This window comes from Balearica regulorum, chromosome 18 (assembly GCF_011004875.1).
Source record: "Balearica regulorum gibbericeps isolate bBalReg1 chromosome 18, bBalReg1.pri, whole genome shotgun sequence".
NCBI classification, from domain to species: domain Eukaryota; kingdom Metazoa; phylum Chordata; class Aves; order Gruiformes; family Gruidae; genus Balearica; species Balearica regulorum.
The window spans coordinates 8,950,741-8,971,863 of NC_046201.1; the positions used below are offsets into that span (position 1 = coordinate 8,950,741).

At 54.0% G+C, this 21,123-nt stretch overlaps 2 protein-coding genes across 4 annotated transcripts in view; one reads left to right on the plus strand and one right to left on the minus strand.

The window, feature by feature from the left end:
• The window catches only part of MGAT5B (alpha-1,6-mannosylglycoprotein 6-beta-N-acetylglucosaminyltransferase B), a 68,682-nt gene extending 47,698 nt beyond the window's left edge, over window positions 1-20,984 (plus strand). The window contains exons 9-17 of one of the 3 annotated variants that reach the window (XM_075770934.1): window positions 4,355-4,486; window positions 5,408-5,541; window positions 6,229-6,365; window positions 9,099-9,254; window positions 9,984-10,130; window positions 11,477-11,593; window positions 18,261-18,335; window positions 18,956-19,230; window positions 20,349-20,984. In XM_075770934.1, the coding sequence (XP_075627049.1) occupies window positions 4,355-4,486; window positions 5,408-5,541; window positions 6,229-6,365; window positions 9,099-9,254; window positions 9,984-10,130; window positions 11,477-11,593; window positions 18,261-18,335; window positions 18,956-19,230; window positions 20,349-20,547 (1,372 nt within the window). In that variant the 3' untranslated portion in view covers window positions 20,548-20,984. Of the gene's footprint in view, window positions 1-4,354; window positions 4,487-5,407; window positions 5,542-6,228; window positions 6,366-9,098; window positions 9,255-9,983; window positions 10,131-11,476; window positions 11,594-12,482; window positions 13,329-18,260; window positions 18,336-18,955; window positions 19,231-20,348 lie in introns of those variants that run through there. The other 2 variants (XM_075770935.1, XM_075770937.1) reach the window with 2 other exon arrangements.
• The window catches only part of ST6GALNAC1 (ST6 N-acetylgalactosaminide alpha-2,6-sialyltransferase 1), a 282,118-nt gene that overhangs the window by 180,715 nt on the left and 80,280 nt on the right, over window positions 1-21,123 (minus strand). The gene's annotated exons all lie outside the window — the stretch shown is intronic.

The following is a 21,123-nucleotide window of genomic DNA, read 5'->3' on the forward strand; positions in this document are numbered from 1 at the left end:
AAGTTTATCGTAACCTTATTAATTGCAGGGTAATTTACATAGGTGAGAGGAGGTTATGCCTGGGTTGATCCTCCCTGCGGGGACCCAGCGCCTCTCCGGGCTGGCGAGGTCGGGGAGGACGGAGGTTTCAGTACACCCAGAGATGGTCCAACCAGGAGCCCCTGGATCAAATGCGGCCTCCAGCCCCGCAGGGCTGGAAGAAAAATTTCTTTGTGAAAGAGTTGTCAAGCACTGGAAGAGGCTGCCCGGGGAAGTGGTTGAGTCACCATCCCTGGGGGTATTTAAAAGATGGGTGGCAGAGGTGAGGAGTGGGACCTTCAGCTTGTGGGCTCCGATTTGCACTTTAAATCGCTCGTGATGGGCTTGTCACAGAGCCCCGGGACCACTCGGGCTCTGCTCCGGCACCTTTCATCCCCCGGCTAACGGCCCTGTGCCTGCTGGGCTGCCGCAGACGGGGAGAAGCCAAAGGAGCAGAAAGGACAGAAGCCCTCCTCCGTTTCCCCTGCTGCAGTCTGCCTTGCTGATGACAGCAGATGCGGGCAGAGAAGATGCAATTAAATATGATACAGGATATTGGCCCAGCCTGCCAGCAGATGCCCACGAGATCCATTTAGTGCTGGACTTTTCAGCCCCAGGAGTGATAACGTGGAAGGAAATGTTGGGTTAATTCGAAAATGGGTCAATGGGATGTAAAGACAACCCCGCAGTCATCTGATTTCAGAGAGCCTGCACCGCGCGTGGGAAGGGACCGCGTCCCCTGGTTGATTAAAGTACCTATAAGGGGAAAATAGGAGGACAAGAAGCTGCTGTAGATTTATTCTGGAGTAGGCACAGCTGGTGGAGGCAGCTGGCGGAGAAGCGAGCTCGGCGCTTGCATCCGCTTGGATTGAAGCCGCTTCGGCTGCTCTCACCCGACGAGGAGCGAGCGCTGAGCTGATGCACTAATCTTGGATGTCAGGAAGGGACAAGCCACCGGGTCACCTGCAGGGGCTCTGGAGCCCGGGCACGAGCCGTTGGCCATCGTTGGCTGGTCTGGGAAGGGGAGGTTTCTCCAGGAGCTGGGATCAAGTGGTTTTCAAAAACAAATCTCTTGGCTGCGCTGGCTGAGAAGGAGGCATTTGCGCTCATCAATTTTATTTGCGTAATTTCAAGCGCCATTAATAGTACATGGCACGAGGAAAAATCAGGGAAATTTCACTCCAACCATGAGTGAAATTGGGTTTAGTAGAAAATTAGTTGACTTAACTGGCAAATGATGAAAGCTTGAATAAAGAATGTTTAAATAAGGAGGAATGAAAAAATATCCCCCACACACACTTCGGAGGTGCAGCCTGGATTTGCATGATTGGAATATTAAAATCAGTGGTTACAAAGTGTTTAGGAAGGATAAGGGGGGTAAATGAGCAAGATGCTCTGCTTCAAGGACACCGGTCCTGCTTTTAGATCTATTGCTGCCTCGCAGCCTTGGCGCTGGGAGTGTAAATGAACGTGGCAAGTCCCAAACACCCGGAGAGGGGATGTGTGGCAAATTGTGGTGACGAGGAGGAGCAGGGGGAGCCAGACCTGCTCTATCGAACCGGTGGGAAGTTTGGAGGCTTTAGTCTGAGACACGCTAATTGCTGTCTCCCACAGCCCCTTGTCAAGCTTGGTTAGGGCTTTTTAAAATTACAGATGATTTTGTAATGGAGCGGCTTGGGTGATGTGTACCAGCTAGAGGATGGGGTGTGCCGCAAGAGAAGTGTTACAGTTTGGGGATTTTTAGTTAAGTACAAGGTTTATGGATCAGCCGAGTTGCTCCGCTGCAGCACCAGGTCGGTGTAAATCAGCATTGCTGTTTGGCTGATGACTGAGGAAAAAGCAGCGCGCGTGTGTGAGCAAACGTGATATTTAGCATTGCATCTCTATAAAATAATCCTGGGGGTTTTTACTGGCTTAAAAATTCCCCTTCTGCTTCAGCCTCCCCAGGAGGGGTGGGTCTCCTGGTTTGCCCTATTTATCGTACTGAGGTGGCTGTTGGAGGTGAGAGCCTTTCTATTCCTGCCATCCTCCCAATCAGCCATGCCGTGTAAAATTGTGCAGAAAAGTGATAAAACTGCTGCCTGTTTCCCCTGCGGCTGACCCGGCCAGGCTGCCCTGAGCTGATGCTTACGTTCCTTGTGACAAGAGCAATGAAGCAGCTGCAAATGCGGCTCTTCGCCTTAAATTGAAATTCTGTGGTTTTCCTGGCTTTGGTGAGCAATGTGATTCCATGGTTACTTGCTCTTTGGAGTCACGGTCCAGGAGTTGAGGATGGAGTCAGGAGTTTGGGATGGTCAGGATTTTGGATGACCCGTCACCGCTCTCCGATCAGGATGGGCCTGGAAGAAGGATCTTAGTGCCCAACACTCAAGGGCTTGCAAGCCGTATCAGAAGAGGAGGGAGATACGGCCAGGAGCAGACCAAGAGCCCTTTAACGTAGTTACAATGGCCAACCAATTTCACTGGCCACATATGATCCTTTCTGATGACGTTGGTGAAGACTTGTGAAAGATCGGAGAGCAAACACTTGTGATACCTGCATCGGCTGTTCCCCGGGTGGGAGAGCCATCGATTTCTTCTGCAAGCAGCCATGGGATGGAGAGATGAAATGCTGCGTGTAGTCGTAGGTCTAGGCAAGGGATGAGGACCTTCTGGAGGTGCTCCTCGGAGGATGGACCGTTGGACTCTGGGTCCATTTGAGCTTCAGCTGAGTAACAGAGAAACCTGGGTAGGGATGGAAAGAGGGTTTTCAGGTTCAGAAGGGGAAATGCAGAGAAATTAGGAGAACCAGTAGGAGAGGTCACAGAGTGAAGGCTTCAAAGCCTGGGAATTTAAAACCTGACTGGACTTTTTATTCCCAAGAGAAGGGAAAATACTTACAGGGGATGGCTGGGATAAATTCCCATCTCCAAATAGGTGCTAGGAGTAAGTGAAGAGCCCAGAAGAAAACAAAGACAGACATCTTGGCAGGCAGGAGCTAAGGGTGAGATTTCACACTGTCTGAGCTCAGACTTGCAAAATAAAACAGAAATTCCTCAGCCCTGTTAGGAGGACTGAGAAAGAAACGGGGTGACTGCATGGTGGGAGTGGGGCAGAGCCCGGGTGGACCAAACGAGCTCAGCGTTTTGGTTTTCCATGAGGCTGCTGCTGTTGCTCTTTGGGGGTGAGTGGGGTTGTGGGGGCGAGGATGAGGAATTACTGTCTTTAGGAGGAAAAAAAAACCCAAGAACATTGAAACTGAGGGGTGGATCATTTGTATTTCTGAGCAAACTGGCACTCAGAAATCACAAGTACATGGAACAAGTATTTTTGAGAAACCTGCTGAAGCTGGAAGGTGTCACAGGTTTTTTTTTTTTCCTGAGAAGGAGGAAATGTGGTCCAGATGAGCAGATGGGCTGTCAGGCTGACATCAGTGGTACACTTAGTGGAACAGCTTTGGAGAGAGGAATTCATCAGTTCACAGAGGTAATTGAAAAAGGAAGGAGACATGCTGCAGGTTTACCAGCCTTGTATCATGCCAGATTAATCACATATCACCTTGGCAGCAAGGTAACTGATGATCTTGATAAAGAGATTGCAGTCGATCTAGTTTATCTGGATTTTCATAATGCGTTTTATCCGCTGGAGGATGGAAGAGGGGCTGGGTACGGCTGTTATAAGGGACTGGCTCAAAACCCCAGGGTCCGGCTGCCCCAGCTTATTGAATTATTTTATAAATGGGGGGAAAAAAAAAAAATCAGAAACATTAATGAAATGTACACAACACCCACGGATGGGCAGTGCCACCAGTATTGAGGAGAATCTGGGGTGCTCAGGGCTGTGGTGGGTACCTATAAGGACTGGGGTAAGAGAAAGGACACGTGGTGTTTGCACTGGGAGGGATATGGGACTGGGAACAGGGAGATTTAGGCTTTGTGGGCAGGGAGCAGGGGAAAGCTGTGGCTCTGCAAGTTTGTTGCTGATGTGATTGCAATGGAAGCAAAGGAAATCGGATGTCTTCAACGAGAGGTTGAGGGGGAAGGGTGTGCATCGAATGAGATGCTGGTGAGCCCTGGCTGGGAATGCTGTGCAAAAGGTTCATCATCCACGTGTGAGGAGCAGGAACTCAGCTGGAGCAGGTGCAAAGATGGGGAGGGACCAGGAGTCCCCAGAACATCTTTCCCCCCCGCCCCTAGGAAATAAAGGCTGGGGAGAGGAGCACCATCTGCCTCCCCCTCCATCAGCTGGGGAGCTGGTGGATGGCCCCTGTTAAACACCCCGCCGGGAAATGAGTGTTTGTGTTGCAGGGCTTTTGTGGTGCTGGGGGGGCTGATCAGTCCCTCCTGCTTCTCCCCAGTCATTTAGGGGTGCCTCCAGGACGGGGAAACTGCCCCTTGACCAGTCCTTTGCCTTTCGACCTGATTTACACCGACTACCACGGTCTCCAACAGATGAAGCAGCACATGGGGCTCTCCTTTAAAAAATACAGGTAAGCAAAGCCACTCCCTTCTCTTACTCTCCATTTCATTAATTAGCAAGCAAAGACTAATGCTAATGACCTTGAAGGATGGCCCCCACATCCGAGGAGTCGCACCCTTCGATTGCTCCGTTGATTTTTGCCTGGCTCTGGCAGCTGGTGCCTTGCTGTGTCCCTCGCTGCCACGGCACGAGGCGGTCTGCTCGCTACGGAGCTTCACGTGTTTCAGATAAAACCTCATTAGAAGAGACTGAATTGGAAGAAAACCCCACCCGTGCGTGCCTGCGGTGGGTGTGTGCTTCCCAGTACCGTGCCTGGTGCCTGCAGACGGGGGTGGCCATGCCACAGAGGGAAGCACGAGCCTTTTCGATTTGCAAGAAGCAGAGCCCCGTCCCTGGCTCCTTCAGCATCAAGACAAATGTCATCATCCCCTGGTACACCACCAGCCAGGAAAATATGTGATTTAATTTAGTGCTGATAGTCCTGCTATTTATTATGTTTTCTCCCATCTCTTCCACTATCCTACACAATTTTATTAGAGAGAAAAATGACAAGCGGTGTTATTGCTTTTATTATAAATGCATTTGCTCTTGCATTCAGCTTGTTTTGCTCTTCCCTTGCCTGATGCTCCCCTTCTCTCCTCCGTCTTGTGCTGGTAATGCCTGTCTCAGCATTCCTGGGATATTGGGAAAAGCATTAACAAATCTTCAGGAGATACATCATTCCTGCAGCCATCAGGGAGATGAAAACCCTGCAAGGGAAATTGCTTGTTACAGGAGGGAGCAGTGGGTCGGGAAGGGCTGTTTGGGATGTTCCTGCACCCTCTGCTCGAGGAGCAGACAAGGGATGAAGTGCCCCGGGACTCCGGACGGTCCTGGCAGTGGGACTTTCTCCAACCGAGCTCTTCGAGGTGTGACCTGTCTCCTCTCCCAGGTGCCGCGTCCGGGTCATCGATACCTTTGGGACGGAGCCGGCTTACAACCACGAGGAGTACGCCACGCTGCGCGGCTACCGCACCAACTGGGGCTACTGGAACCTACAGCCCACCCAGTTCATGACCATGTTCCGTAAGTGGGGGACAGGGGCACGGTGGGGAGCTTTTGGGGCTTGCAGACCCCACAGAAGCGGGTCTCGCCTGCTTTAGGAGGTGATGCACGGGCAGTGCCGTCCTCCCCGGCTCTGCTCCTGCTTCCCCCTGCCTGCCCGGAGCTCCCGAATCTGCTTGGCCGTCTCTTGGGCTATAGAAATGTTCTGGGGAGAGGGACCTGGCTCCTTCTTCCGTGATGGGTTGCTGGCTCCAGCACGGCCAGGAGCTTCCAGCTCCCGGGACGGGAAACACGGGGCGGTTTTGGTTGCAAAGCCTGGGTTTGTTCCAGCTGGAGTTCTGGAGATGAGAGGCAGCTCAGTGATTTGGATTTGCCTGTGGCATGGAGGGGAGACGTGCTTGTCTGGAAGGAGCCTGGTGACCCGTTGGGGGCCGGGTAACTCAACCGTTGCTTTTTCCTGGGTGGATAGAGCCCATTTGGCAGCCTTAAAAATGCCTTAACATTTAAAAAGCTGGTTGAGCAGGTTGCAAAGCCTGTGTTTTCTGAGCTGCTTGGATGGGGATTCATGCCATTTTTCCTCCAAGCTCCAGCAAGGCTCTGGAGCCGCGCTGCGACGGTGCTGCGTCCTCCACCCTGCCGAGGTCCCCGAAAACATCTGGGACACGGACACATGTCCAGCCGTGTGTCTTCTCCCCTTGGTGTCCACAGCTCACACCCCCGACAACTCCTTCATGGGCTTCGTGTCGGAGGAGCTCAACAAGACAGAGAGGCAATTAATCAAGGCCGGCAAAGTGAGCAGCATGGCGGTGGTGTACGGGAAGGAAGCCAGCATCTGGAAGGTGGGTGTCCTGGGCGCCGCGGGCAGAGCTGCGAGGTAGCAGCAGCCTTTGGCTCTTACGCCGAGCTTTCGAGGCACAGCTCTCGGTGTGTTTGTAGAGAAACATCCTTGTCGTGTTCGTAGAGGGGAAGCTGAGGCTGCTGCAGCGATGTGAGGTGGCCGGTGCCTCCGAGCAAACGGGGCAGAGGCTGGTGAGACGCTGTCCTCTGCTCTTTTGTTTAGGTGATGCTTCCTTCCCACTGGCTGGTTAGGCTAAGGATTTCATTAATCTGAAAGGTTTATGTATTAATTACAGGTTTATGCATTAATTATGATGACTGCCGTTAGGTGATTTCCTGTGTTGTCATCGGGATGGTTTGTCTCTGCTTTTCAAAAAAAGGGGTTGTGCTGCCCTCCTGCCCTCCCACACCCGTAATGCCCGGGGGAGAGGGGCGGGCAGTGGTGCGGGGGCTCTTGCTGCACCCTCGGTGGTGGCCGGTGCTGGTCCTTGCTGGGACCCCACACTTGGCCATGTTTGGTGCATCCTGGCTGAGCCCACCTCTGGGCCAGCAGACGTGGGGTAAACCCCTTCATTCTCTTCCCCCAGCCCCAAACTGCTCCTCCAGTGAGCAGAAAGACCAACCCTACCCCCAGCCCCCCGGAACATCCCCCCTGCATCTCCTACAGCGGCCAGGGGATGCGTGTACTCCCCCCTCTCCTATCCAGAGCTAGCCAGCTGCTTTTCCTTCCAGGGCTTAGAAAAAGGAGCTAATTCTCACTGTCTCTCGATTTATTTCTTTTTTTTTTCCCCTTTGTGCACTACCTGGGGCTGTTCCAGTTGCAGGTACTGTACCGCACCAGCTGCCGCTGGGCTTTACCTCTGCGTGTCGTCTTGCGAGAGAAAAGATTTTGCTGCAGTCGACTTTGCCTCGTCGTAGGCTCGGTCCTCCCGAGCTGCCGGGATCGATGCGGGGTTCACGCAGGATGTATCCCCTCCTCATCCTCACTTTTCCTGATTTAGCGGCTCTGCCCTGGCAGGGATGCCTGCGGTGGGTCAGGATCTGGCCACGCCATCTCATGTTCACGGGCGTTTGTGGCTTTTCCATCGCCTCCCATGTCTGAGAGCAAACCCCATGGCATCTGCATAGCTCGAGGGCTCCCTAAAAAACCTACTGAAACCCACTAAATCTCATTTTAGGGGAACTGTAACATTTTGTTGTCTTTTTCTACCATTTCCCCTTCCTTTCTTATCCAGACGTTTCATTTGAGCTTAGTTAGGTTAATTTGGGAAGGCACTAAAGAGAGTTAAAACCTCAGAACAGACTTTTTCCTCCACCCTTCGTGCTACAAACGTTTGCTCCTTTTAGCCAGAATTCACAGACAACATCGCTTTCCCCAAAACTGCCCCTTTGGGGTAATTTATTATTGGGTGAAGGGGCTGGGGCTGGTTCTTGCCGGCGGCTGCTCCTCCAGGCCAGGCTGGCCAGGCGTTGCTTCACGTCCCCACGTCCCCTGTAATAAAATAAGGGGAAAGAGGACATTTTCCTTACTTTGGGTGACTTTGAGGTCTAGGGAGGAAAAGACTACTTCCATTTTCTGGAGCCGGGTGCTTATTTACAAGCCTTGGACCAAGCGCCCTCTCCAGAACAGAATCTTTTTGACATTTAGAAACATTTGATTAAACCTGCCTTCCCGTTATTTCTCATTTCCTACCCCTCTGAACTTCTTGCCTCCGGCTCGCAACAGGAGCCGAAGTTTTAATAAGCTGGGAAGGGCCGTTTTCATCGGGCTGCTGCCCAAATTCCAGGGGTCGAAGCAGCTCACGGCACTCGGATGGAGCGGTGGAGGGGGTGTCCCGTGCCAGCCCCCCCCCTCACCGTGCAGGGGGCTTTGGGGGGGATCGGTCTGCCCCCGATGGTGCTCGGTGATGCCGATGGGCTATAAGCTGTGGGTCGCTGCCGTCTCCCCAGGCCCTTTGCATTAGGGAATTGCTATCGACACGGTGCTGACTGTGTGCGAGCGGCACCACGGCCGGGATTGCGCCCTGCAGCCTCATCCCACCAAAAGCATTTGGTTTTAGCCTTAGAGGTGGCCAGGGAGAGGTGGCTGAGGACAGAAATAGAGGCTTTAAGCAAAGACACAGTTTTCTCAAATTCCCCATTTATACCTCCTGATTCCCTCCCAGTCTCTGCTCTTTCGGGGCCTGTTGCAGCACTGGAACAAGCACAAAATGCAGCATCCAAAGGATGGTCCCTTGGTGGGTTTTCCTAGCAAAAAACCCCTATGCAACAGAGAAATTGTTAAAATGGAAGGCTGCTTTACAGAGTAAAAGGAGGAGAGCCTCCAAAAGAAGAAAACTGATGATGCCCTTGATTTTTCCAGGTAGTAAAACAGGATTAAACCTGAGTAACAAAATCCTGGGGACTTGTTAGTTGGAATTAGAGGCCATTAGCAAGCTCTGGTCTTTGCAAACTTCCCTCTGAATCCCCTGGAACCTTTAATTCAGCAGCTGCAGAGTGGGAGTGACAGGGCAGGCAGGGGTACGAGGTGCCGGATCCTGCAGCCGCCCAGGCTCACTGGGAGCCCAGGGTGGTCCAGGACGTGCGTCCAAGGGATGCGGAGGGGAGGGAGGGCATTTCGCATCGCGGGTGCTCCGGGACAGCACTTTGAGAGTTAAATCTGCCCCCCTAACCCAGGGTGGGGAGGGGTGTCTGTCTGCCCCATTTTCTGGTGCGGTTCACGCCTCCGCCTTCCTCCCCAGGGCAAGGAAAAGTTCCTGGCCATCCTCAACAAGTACATGGAGATCCACGGCACAGTTTATTACGAGACGCAGCGGCCGCCCGAGGTCCCGGCGTTCGTGAAGAACCACGGGCTGCTGCCGCAGCACGAGTTTCAGCAGCTGCTGAGGAAGGCGAAGGTGGGCGAGAGCCAGCTGGGACGTCTGCGGGACCGCGTCCCCCGTTAACCAGCCAGCAGTGAGGACTCAGTTGCCTTGAGAAAGAAAATCTAATTAAGTCGGGGGGGGGGGGGAGAAGATGTGTTATCTGTGCTCCTCCCAGGCTTGCAGGCGCTATCAGCAGGGCTAATTAGCCAGGAGCCGAGCAGAGCGCATCATTTCAAATCAAGATGTGTCTGATGAGTTTTTCTTTGCAGACTGTCTGCAGACAGAGCACAAAGTTTCCTGATTAATTCATTTGTTGCTAAGTGGAGTAGTTTTGGTTTGGTTTTTTTTCTCCCCACGGCTGTGATAAAAATAAATGGGATTTTCGGAGCCAGTGCGTGGGGTGCGGGCACATCCCGGTTGTCTTCAGCTGGTGTTTGGGGGAAACGCTGTTGGTTCCCCAGCCCAAACGGGTTTAGCAAACCAGTGGTTCTCCATACAGGACCAACACAATGGTCGTAGCCACCGTGAGGCCAGTTGCAGCTCCTGAAATGCCCGTTGCTTTGCACGAGAGGGCTATGGGCTGTGGAGCAGGGGGAGTTTTTAGCACGTTTAAGCTCTGGGGTGTTGAACTTGCGTGGAGCTGCCTTAGAGGCTTGGTGTGCAGGAGCAGAGCAGCAGAGAGGGCCGCTGGCGGGATATTTGGGAGACTTGCCTATGCGGTTGGCGTGTTCGCTCACCAGCACGTGGGTTTCTCCCTTGCAGCTCTTCATTGGCTTTGGGTTCCCCTACGAGGGTCCTGCCCCGCTGGAGGCGATCGCCAACGGCTGCGTTTTCCTGCAGGCGCGTTTCAACCCCCCGCACAGCTCCCTCAACCACGAGTTCTTCCGCGGGAAGCCGACGTCGAGGGAGGTGAGTCTGGCGGGAGGCAAGCGGGTGGGCTGGATGGAGCCATCCCCTTTATACTGGGGTTCTGGCCAGCACGGGGAAAGCAGTTGCTAAACTGATATTGATTTTTTTTTTTTTGTGAGATTTCCTCCAAATGCAAAAGTGCAGATACCTGCAGATGGGGTCCCCTCTCTCATCCTCATATCGTCTCCATCTGGAGCGCTTGGATGCACATGGCCCTGCCGTGGGTTTGGGGTTGCAAAGGAGAAGGTGGTGCAGGAGACTTCTGCAGACCACAAAACCCAGCCCCAACTCCTTCCCCATCAGCCCAGGTCCCTGCCTACCCCGTGCCCGGCTCCAAACTGGGGCTGATGCTTCCCCGTTCATCCTTTTGTACGACCAGAGGGACGCCGGGACCTCCGCGACGTTGCGGGGGTACAAGACCCCTCCCAGGCTTGCCTATCACTGGGAATTCAATCTAAGTGAAGCAGGAACTCTTTAAAAGTTAAAGGGCTGAGAAAATTGTCTCTTTTATTATTAATAAAGTGGATAATGCAGTGCAGTGCTCGCTCCCGCCAAGAAGGGCTTTGTTGGGGGCCCATGCGGCTCAGCCCTGCCCCAGCCCGGCTCGGCGGCAGCCCTCATGGGGTGGGGGGCACTGTGCTGTCCGGGACCCCCGTATCTATCCCATGCACCCCCCTAATTAGCTGCTGGTGTTAGCACCCATCCTGGGCGGGTGCTGTGGTTGTGCTTCAGCCCCAAGCCGGGAGGGCAGCTGGGGACGAGGGCTGTGAAATGCCCCAGGGTGTTTATGTGCCGGAGGTATATCCCCAGGAGGTAGATCCCCAAAAATTGCCTGGTGAGAGGCGGGTGGCTGTGGGATACCTGTGGGAGGGGCTGCTTTTGGCATCGGAGCCATGCACCGCTTTCTCCTGGTGCCAGACTTCCCTGGCCTTCGGTGGTGAGGGATTTTCTCTCTGCCTTGTTTCTGGAGCTGGCAAACCTGGGAGATGGTGTTCCTTCACAGACCTTTGCTGTTTTGGTCTATTTTTGCCACTCCAGACCCACAAATGGCTCAGGTCAAGGTTAAATTGTACCCGTATTGTGGAGAGGGAGATATCCAGGGCTGCGGAGGCGATTTCAGTGTTGATGGGAATGGGACATCCCAACCTCCGACTCAGCCTGATGTCGGGAGGCAGCTCAGTTCAGAGGAAACGTTTTTCCAGCACATGTCTACGTGCAACGGATTAAACTCCAACGTGTCTGTGCCTGAGCCTGCTGCTCCTCTCTGCCGTCGCGGCTGTGAGCGATAGACAGCAGCCGTTCTGGCAGGGACTGCAAAAACCAGCTCACCCTGCTGTGTGCTTTAGGTGTCCTCCCAACACCCGTATGCTGAAGACTTCATCGGGAAGCCGCATGTGTGGACTGTCGACTACAATAACTCTGAAGAGTTTGAAGCTGCTATCAAAACCATCATGAGGACCCAGGTACGGCTCGGAGGAGGTGGCGGGGCGATGGCCCCACTGCTGGGTTTGCAGGGACTGATATCGGCTGTGGTTGCTGGTGCTTGGCTCTCCCTTCTGACCATTAATTGCTTTTCTTCCCTTGCTTCCCCTTTGAAATTATTTGCACGTGCAAGGCAGGACTCCTCCTCTCCTGCAGCTTCAGGGGGACACGTGCTCCCACCTTGCTTTGGTACCGAGCATCGTAGGTGTTTCCCCAGGGCAGAGCCGTGCCTTTGAGGGATGCCCTGGGAATCCTCCGGGCAGAGCCGGAGCAAGGGGAAGCTGAGATAAGGGAGATGAGGTTTGGGAGCAGGAGTTTGAAGTCGCTGGAGATTCACGGCAGTGCTGGGACCTGGCGTGAAGCAAAGATAAACCCAGAGAGCGTCTGCCTGCAAGTACCCTGAGAGCTACAGACCTCTGCGCCTGCCGTTCCCCCCTTTCACTGTTGATCGTTATCATTCGGATCAAGCAAATCAATAGGAATAGCTCCAGGAGCTGCCTCTATGAAGGATGAAGGGATGTAAGGAAAGGGGGTGGGGATGCGGGGACCCCCCCGGGAAGGCAGCGCTCCCGCTGTGCCCGCCCTGGAAATGCACTCATGAATATTTACCTCCTGCCCTGTAGCAGGAGCCTTTCAAGTTGTCCAAATTATTAAAGTCAATTTTCCTGGAGGGGAGAAAAGTGCTGATCTCCATTTTGCTTGCAATTTGCTTCGCTTGGGATGAGCCGTCCCCTTGTGAGGACGGCGATGCACGGTGAAACCGGGGCTCTGCGTCGGGCTGCGGGGGTCCGGGGTTTGCGGTGCGATTTTGCGGGGGGACAGGGGTGATGCTGGCTGGAGAGGTGTCATCTTTGTTTTTCCCCACGGTAGAGGCTGCAGAGGTGGGTGTCTGTGGCAGTCTGGGGACTTTATTCAGCTGATGGAGCCGTCTGCCCGGGTCTCGCACCGTACCGTGGGTGATTGCCGCAGCTTTTCACCTCGGGCTGATTTTCTCTACCGGTTTGCAAAGACCGAACAAACCTGACTTCGGAAAACAGTTGTTGTTTTGCACATTCATTCCGGTATCTTGATTAAAATTAAATTAAAAGTAATTACATCCCTGCTGCTGTGCTGCCGGGCCAGCTGTCAGCGCTTGACCCTCCACCATCTGGGCTGGAGAGCCGGCCCCGAAGCACAGGCAATGCCCCGGGTGGGTGGTGGGGAGCTGCAGGTCTCTGTTTCAGGAGAGTGAAGGAAATTTTCCGCTTTTCCAGAAAGGATAAAGAAAATTGTGAAGCCTGGTGGTGCCGTGCTATTAAAAGAATTAAAAAATGATGGGGGAATTAAGCGGAGGGAAAGGGTTCTGCTGGCTCCTGAGCAGCCGCGTTGGGCTGCGATGTCGACTGGATGTGCACCAGGTCATTTAGATGCTTAATGATATTCTCTGGTTAAAAATAAAAGAAGAAAAAAAGGATTTTAGGGAAGGACTTGGCGGTGTGATGGGCAGGAGGAGCCGGAGCCGGCGTGGGGTCCCGCTCACCCGGAGCGTGCTGCTGCCGTGTCGATCCCTGCTTTGCCCAAAGACGAGCTCCCGTCTCTGCTCTTCTCCCCGCTCCCACTCTTCATGTAAATGCAGCTGCGGTGCAGTCACAACACGTCCTGCCTCCCTCCCTTAATTAACATTTCTTCAGTTGCTAACCAGCTGATGGAGGGCAGGGGGAGCAGAGCTACCAGCGTGTCCGTGTGCGGGCAGCGCGGGCAGCTGCCAGGGCGGGCAGGCAGCCGCGGCCAGGCATCCCGGCGTGACACCACGTATAGCGGGATATACGATAAACTCGGTCTCCTGTGGGACCACGGGGCAGCTAAAGCTGCCACCCATCTCTGCGGGGCCAGGGACCCCCACCCTGAGGTCACCCTCCCGTGAAACAGCCCAGCCGCTGGAATGGCCCTCGACTGCTGGGAGGTTGAAGTCCTAAATTTGCCTCAAATGAAGAAAACCAGGCGCTGACGTCCTGCGAGCATTGAAAATGCGCGGTCACTCTCGAGAGAAGTTACTCCTTCCCACCAAGAAGTGCGCTGGGTTAATCCCACAACTCACCTCTCTGGGGTTTTTTAAAGATACTGTATAAATCCTCCTGAAGCAGAGCGAGGAGTGAGTGTGAATAACTTACAGCAACTTCTTTTTTTTCTTTTTTTCCCTTCCCCCCTCCCCCCCCTTTTTTCTTTTAAATAGAAAGGTCTGCTTTATTAGAAGTGCTGTCAAAGCAATTAAGCCTAAAAACTGACCCACCTTATGGGTTTAAAAGCCTTATTATGGGCTTTGGCTTCAGGAATCCCTTGATATCTTGTCTTTAAAATACTGTTTGTCACAGCAGGAACTGAAAACAAGGGCATTAGCAGGAGGAGCGGCAGAAAGCCCGTGGTCGGGCAGTTTGGTGTTGCTGTTCCCAGCCAGGTACTGGAGCTCAGAGAAACTATTTTTCTGACTCCTCCTCTTTTTTCCTCTGAAGGCAAAATGGGGTGTTTTGTTATCAGAATATTTAACAAATTTGTCTGTGTTTCAGAATAACTACCATCAATTTATTTTTTTCACTCACAACATTTTATTTCAGCATTACTGGAATAAAATGATACGGTTTAGTTTCCCATTTGCCTGCCTTTGTTTGAAGATACCTTGCCAGTTTATTGAAAGGAAGGCTTGTATCCAAAATGATGCATTTCCCTTTGCTTCACCAACCTAAACAGATTGCTGAACCTCAAACGCAGCATTTGCCCCTCCTTGATGGGTGGAAACATTGGAAATTGAAAACTGACCTGAAACAGATTTTCTGGTTCCTTTTTTTTTTTCCTTTTCTGTTTCCTTTTTTCCTTTTTTTCCTTTTCTTTTTCCTTTTTTCCTTTTCTTCCTTTTCCCTTTTTTTCCCTTTTCCTGTGTTGCATGACTGAAAAAAATCACTTATCCCACAGCTTTAGTTTTGCATCTTTCGGGCAAAACTCAGTAAAACATTTTTGGGATATGGGATGTTGTGGGGAGCTGTGAGATGCTTTGCCTCTGCCATCAGCTCTTCCTGGCGGCAGCCGTGCCGTGCAGGTGCTGGGGACCGGCAACCGGGGTGCTGGGGACCCCTCGGAGCTACAGCCCTGCCCCGGATCGGCCGGGCTGGCGGAGCTTCCTTTGGTGTGTTTGGAGCTGGCCAGGTATTGTGCAAATAAAGGAGCTGAGATGCAGCCGGCATCCTTCGCCAACCTAGATTTGCTTGAAAGAAACTTCTTCCTTCTGGAAAGAGATCTGAATCGTGGCTTGGGTTTGCAATATGGGGGTTCTTCCCAAGAAAATGCCCCGTGCTCCCCTCTCTTGTCCTTTCGGAGGTGGCACCTGCTCCAGGTCACCCTGCAGCTTCCTGGGGAAGGTTTTTGGCAAGCCGTGCCTCTGCCTTTCATCCCCCCTTGGAGCACTTTTGGCTTTCCCTGATGGTTCGCACCCCTGGCCTATTTAAAAGGAAATTTGAAATCACGGAAGCACCAACCCCACCCCTAACCCCGGAGATCAAATCCCAGCATAGTTGCACGGGGCCAAGAGACAAATTGTGTCCTCCTGGGAAAGGCAATGCCGGGAGGATTGTCCTGGTGATGGATTACGGCCGTTAGCCAGAGGTTAGAGGCTGGAGAAGGAGAGAGGTTTGCAGACACCACCATTTTCTTGGACTTTTCATTTCAGCTTTTTCCAGTGTCAAAAATAGTCCTCGCACAAGCAATTTAATAGACCCAATATTCTGGTGTAGTGAAGGGAGAAGGCTTCATTATATTAAAGTCAAACATACAGGAATATAATGGAAAATTATACATTTCAGACTATGCTTGAAAGAGTGGTGTATTAAACATCACAGCGAAAATAGCTGGTTAAAGTGTTCCCAGCCTGCTGTTACGTGCCGGCAGAGAATTGCATTATTTTTTTACTTATTTGTATGATGAAGTTTGGATAATTTTTTTCTCTCTACTCCTTTTGAACAAGGGAGACTTATTTCTCTCTTCAGCTCTGGGATTCCTGCTGAAGACTATAAAACCAGGGCTCTCACGGCAGTATCCCCGTGGGGCACCAGTAACTCCCCATTTGGCTGATGGGAAGCTCTGGTCTTGTGCTCGGGGGAAAGAATGGCTCTTCCCCCCCGATGCCTGGGGAAAAGAATGGCAAAGACCATCGTCACTGACCCCCGCTCCCTCCCGTGGCATCCCGTGTATGGCTCCGCCGGGCAGCGGGATGCAGTGGTCCCCACCTTGGAGCCCCCCCATCCTCCCTCCCAGGTCTCCAGGGAGATCCCGAGCTCCCGGTGCAGGGAGCAGCATTAATGATGTGGCTGTCAAGAGGAGGCCAAGCCTGTCAGATTTTAATTAAACAATTATCTTCCTGAAATTGGCATTTTCTATCAGTCCTGGGTGCACGAGCTGAATCCTAACGATACCAGGAGGGAGGAGCAGGGGAATAGCGAGAGCCTTTGGGGGAGCCCCCGAGGGGTAGAGGGGGACTTGGGGTTCGGGGGCTGCAGCAGGCTCTGGCCGCAGCCTCCTGGTGCCCTCGGACCCAAGCCGGGAGCCTGTGGGCAGGTGGGATTTCACCCGCAGCATCACCTCTGGGTACGCGTGCAGACACAGGGAGGTTTTCTGCCTCCGCCCTGCTACGGACGTGCTGCATCCCACTGGGTGCAACGGCGGGTTTTGGGGGGGAAAAAAAGCTGTTTTAGAGAATGACAAATGCGTGGTGCCTGGGGTAATGGGGTCCTGGGAAAAGCCTCCCCAGCATTGCGGCTGTGAAGGCAGCGGTAAGATGAGACTGAGCGTTGGTGATGCTGAGCAAGGGGTGGTTTGTCTCCCTTGAATCGCTGCCAGGCAGCACCCAGCCCTGCTCAGGCTTCCCGCGACTGAGATGGGCAGTTCAGCTTTGCGGAGGACTCTGCCCTGGTTAACTGAGCGCCCATCAGCAATTCGGAGGCAGGATCGGTGCCTGTCATCGTGTCAGCCCTGATTAGTGTGCACATCTGCAATTAGACGGAGCAGCTGTGATTTCCAGCCCTGCTGAGATCTCAGGTGGGATATTTATGGCAGGGAGATGCTTAGAGGGATCTTCTCAGCAGACTGAGCCTTTGAGCTTGGGTTTGACAGGTACTTCAAAAGGAGATAGCTATTTTGGAGGTGCAGAGCTCAGAAAACAGAAGAAATCTGTGTTTTCCAGATGAATTATCTTTGGGATGTTTTTGCTAATAATCCTTCTTTTGCATGAAGCTCTGCAGAGATGCACGGCGGGAGAAAAGGGGTTCCCAGAACCAGCCCCTTTCATACCCCGATGTCCTGTGGCTCATGTAACATCTCTCTGGAAAAATAAGGGAGTGTGGAAAAATCTGTCTTCCCAGGGCAGAAAGTTCCTTAAAAACCCCACTTACTCCAGAGGGAAGGGGTACATCAGTGACGCTGCCCTCACGACAATGCTCTTACTGCGGGGAAAAATCACCGCTGACCCCAGGGCAATGGCCACGCACCAGCCCTGCTGGAGGGCAGCAAGCCCGGCTGCCTGCTGCTGCCTGCTTCTGCCTGCGGCTGCCTGCGGCTGCCTGCGGCTGCCTGCTCGCCCTGGAACCTGCAGTGCTGCCGTGCCGGCGACGTGCTCGTTTGGGGGATGCTGCTGAGCCGCTGTGCAGAGGAGGGGGTGACTCTCGGGACAGGGAGATGCGATGTTGGGAAGCGAGCGCAGGCAGAAGTCTCCCGAAGACCGGCAGCGTTTCGTAACCCGTTCTAAAAATACACCCGTGGTTTAAGTACTACTGGTGCTGTATAAATAGCAGGTATCAACGTGGGGGTGCAGCGCCAGCGCCGGCATCAACATTCACTCCATCCCGGTGTGCAGCCGGCTGCTGCCTCCCTGCCTTGTCCCAGCCTGCGCCGGCGGCAGCGGGGGGCACCAAGCCCCGGAGCCTGGGAGAAACACCGGCTTCCACCCCGGCCCAGCCATCCGCACTGGGCAGCAAACCCTCAGAGACGTGGCAGTGGGAAAAGAGAAATTTTTGTCCCTGTATTGTGCACAGCCAGTCTCAGCCCTGGGCTTTTCACAGGCTGGGGGGGTTTGGTGGGTCGTAGCACCGGGGTAATGAAGCCCGGAGCGTGCTCTTCCTCTCTGGAGCAGGCAGGAGCAGAGGAACAGGGGATGCCAGACCAGACCCAGGGCACCACCGGCGTGCTCTTGCTCTGGATTAGCTTGGCATCTTTACCAGTCCTAACTCCTCCCCTGTCTTTTAAAATTAACCCCCTTGCCTGCAGCTGTGGAGTGTTTCTTGGGCTGAAACAGTTCCAGCTTTAATTGGAGGTGACCTGTTACATGAAAACTGATTTTATTTTATAACTTGCCAAAAATGAAGTGAGGCTAAAACGGAACAGGGTGACTTTGCTTTTACCAAGACATGGATTGAACCCAAATTAGTCCTTCATCCTCTTTCTCTCAAGCGCTTTGTGGCTTGTGAAGTCTTAGTTTTCTGCCCTGCTTGCTTTGGTGGACAAAGGTGGGCGTCAGTGGGTGGGGAGAGCCATTGCCCAGGGTGCTGCTGGCCCGGGCCAGCGGCCCCAGGGTGGGAGGACAAGGCGGTCCCTGCTTGCTGCCTGCACTCTGCTCTTCCCCCTTCACAGGTGGACCCTTACCTGCCTTACGAGTACACCTGCGAGGGGATGCTGGAGCGGATCCACGCCTACATTCAGCACCAGGTTGGGGAGCATCCCTGTTCTCCTGGGGGAGCATCACCGTCCTCCCTGGGGAACCATCCCTGTTCTCCTGCGGGTCCATCCCTGTTCCCCTGGGGGAGCATCACCGTCCTCCCTGGGGAACCATCCCTGGTCTCCTGTGGGTCCATCCCTGTTCCCCTGGGGGAGCATTCCTGTCCTCCCTGGGGAACCATCCCTGTTCTCCTGTGGGTCCATCCCTGTTCCCCTGGGCAAAAGATACTGCTGCCCCGATGCAGGTGCCCAGCGAGGGACCCCAAGTCCCAGCCCTGTGCAGCCAGTGGCTGAATCGCAGAGAGCACCAGGAGATGGGAGCTTGGGGAGGTTTGTTGTGAATGAAGGATGCTGGGGGGTTGGCAGAGGGGGGCTGGGGCTGGATAAAGGCATTTCTGCTGCAGAGAATAAGGCAGCACTGGAAAAAGAGGTGGCTGGTGCCTTCGTTTCCCACAGCAGGAGATGCCATCCGTGCATACAGGTGACCTTGACCTGAGGAGCAAACTCAGCAGCCCAAGTGTCCTCCTGTCCCACCAGCAGCCTCTCTTCCCCATCTCCAACACCTTGCCCTGTCTCTCTGGGCACTGACCCGTTGTCTTCTCTCCCACTAGGATTTCTGCACCACCTCGTCTCCTCCTCTGCCTCCCAAGGCCAAGAGTCCAGCTATGCAAAGCCCTCCAAGCCCGCTGGCCCTGTCCCCCAACGCCACTCACCTGGTGTGGTCCCCCAGCGCCAGCCGGGACCCCCACGCCTGGCCCCCAGTGGATTCTCTGCAGGTGTGGGTGTCGGAGACCCATCATGCCTGCACCGAGACGTGCCGGCAACATGGGCTGGTCTGCGAGCCCACCTTCTTCAGGTTCCTCAACAAGAAGGAGGTGTTTCTCCAGTGAGTTGTGATCTCAGCGAGGTGGTGGTGGAGGCCATCAGCCAGATGATGGTCCTCCTGCTCCACTTATCCCAAGGACCCATTTTCCTTATGTCCTCCCTCCCAAAATCCCATCGAGGTGCCTTCACGCCCAAGGCAATGCAGGCAGGGCTCTGTCTGCAAAGCAGCCCGTTGCTTGCACGTGTTGGGCTTGACCAGCTTCATGCTTCAGAAGGCAACTATAGCCTTTCCAGGCACGTTTCCACCTCTCTCCCACCCCGTTCCTCTCCACCTCCTCCACGCTCTCTCCCTTTCTCTCGTTCCTAATGTCTTTCTCTATAAAACTGCATTTTGAACACACAGCGGTGAAGTTTTAATAGAGTATAAATCTGTCATCGGGCTCCGTGCTGCTCTGTGGGCAATTAAAATGCGAGCATTACCATTGCTGTCACGCTGGTCAGGCAGGCGCTGTGAGTCCCACTGACATTTTTATATGATAAATTAAAGCTGGGGCTTGGAATTCACTCTCTCCCCTCCACGCCCCCCTCCAGACCTTAAAACGAGCTGGATCAGGGACTCATTGTTTGCGAGGGGTTGGCAGGAGGGCGATGCTGGTGCTGCCGCTCCGTCCGCAGATGTGAGCACGGGTGGGAGGTGAGGGATGCTGAGATCCACCCCGGGCATGTCTGCGTCTCCTCGGGGCGTTTGCTGATGCCTGTTGCTGTTTTGCTGGCTAATCCCAGTTAGCAGGGGACGTGTGGGCATCCACTGACCTCGTGTGCCCTTCCAGGGGACTTTAGCTGCTGTGGGAGGTGTGGACAGACCTGTTGGTCAGCGGGGGCATATAAAAGATTTTTGCATGTGATTTCCTGAGCCCACGCAAGGGTTGAGGTGGTCTCTAGGCTGCAGTGTTGAGTTGCAAGGGTCACCCCTTCCTGCGTGGTGTGTTGGGCTGGTGACAAGCTTTCAGCATGGGGTGCCAAACGTAGCGCTCACGGTTCCTGGTGCAACCAGCAAAGATCTGCCCAGCGCTTAGCGAAGGAACGTCCCCAAGAAGGACAGAAGAGCACTAAAAACCCTTCAGTGAAACCCCAGGCAGCCTCCCCACCTGAACCAACCCACCTCTGTCTTATTCCCAGGCTCAGCATCACCTGCGACAGCACCGAGTACGAGATGAACCATCTCTACCCAGCGGTGGCCGAGAACGTCCACGAGTGCTACCTCCAGAAGGAGCCGCTGCTCTTCAGCTGCGCGGGCTACAACACCAAGTACCGGCGCCTCTGCCCCTGCCGCGACTACCGCAAAGGACAAGTGGCTCTGTGCAGAGACTGCTTGTGACTTGGTGTGCGTCCCCGTCGTGTTTCCGACACGCAACGTGCAACGAGTGGCTTTTTCTCAAAGCTTCTGCAATAGTCAAGGGAGGTGGGACAGGTCCCTCCTGGTGGGTGAGCCGGGGCTGTCAGACTCTGGGGGTTGTTTTGTCCACCAGTCAACTGTGAATGACCATGTCCTGACCTTTGGTTTCATTTTCTTCTCGAGGAGCATCATCCAACCGCATCCGAACCCACCTGGACCTGGTGGCACTGGGACAGGGCGGTGGGGAGAGGGGGGCCGGGAACATCCTTCCCCTCCTCTGGCAATGGGACAAGCCACCAGCAGACTGCAGTTTCAGGGTTTTCATCCTCTTCAAGCATCCTAGCTTGTTTTATTTATTGATGGTTTTTTTTTAACCCTTCCCCCTGACAAGTGGTAAATTAAAGGGGAAGCGACACCCAGCCCTTCTGTGGGAGTTATTGGGCAGAGCTGTGTTGGGGGGTGCGGGGGGGCTGCCGGTGCCCACCTTGGCTGCAGAGCTGGGGAGAACAAAGCCCGAGGAGAGCGGCTGAGGTGGATGGATGCAGCGGGGTCTGCACC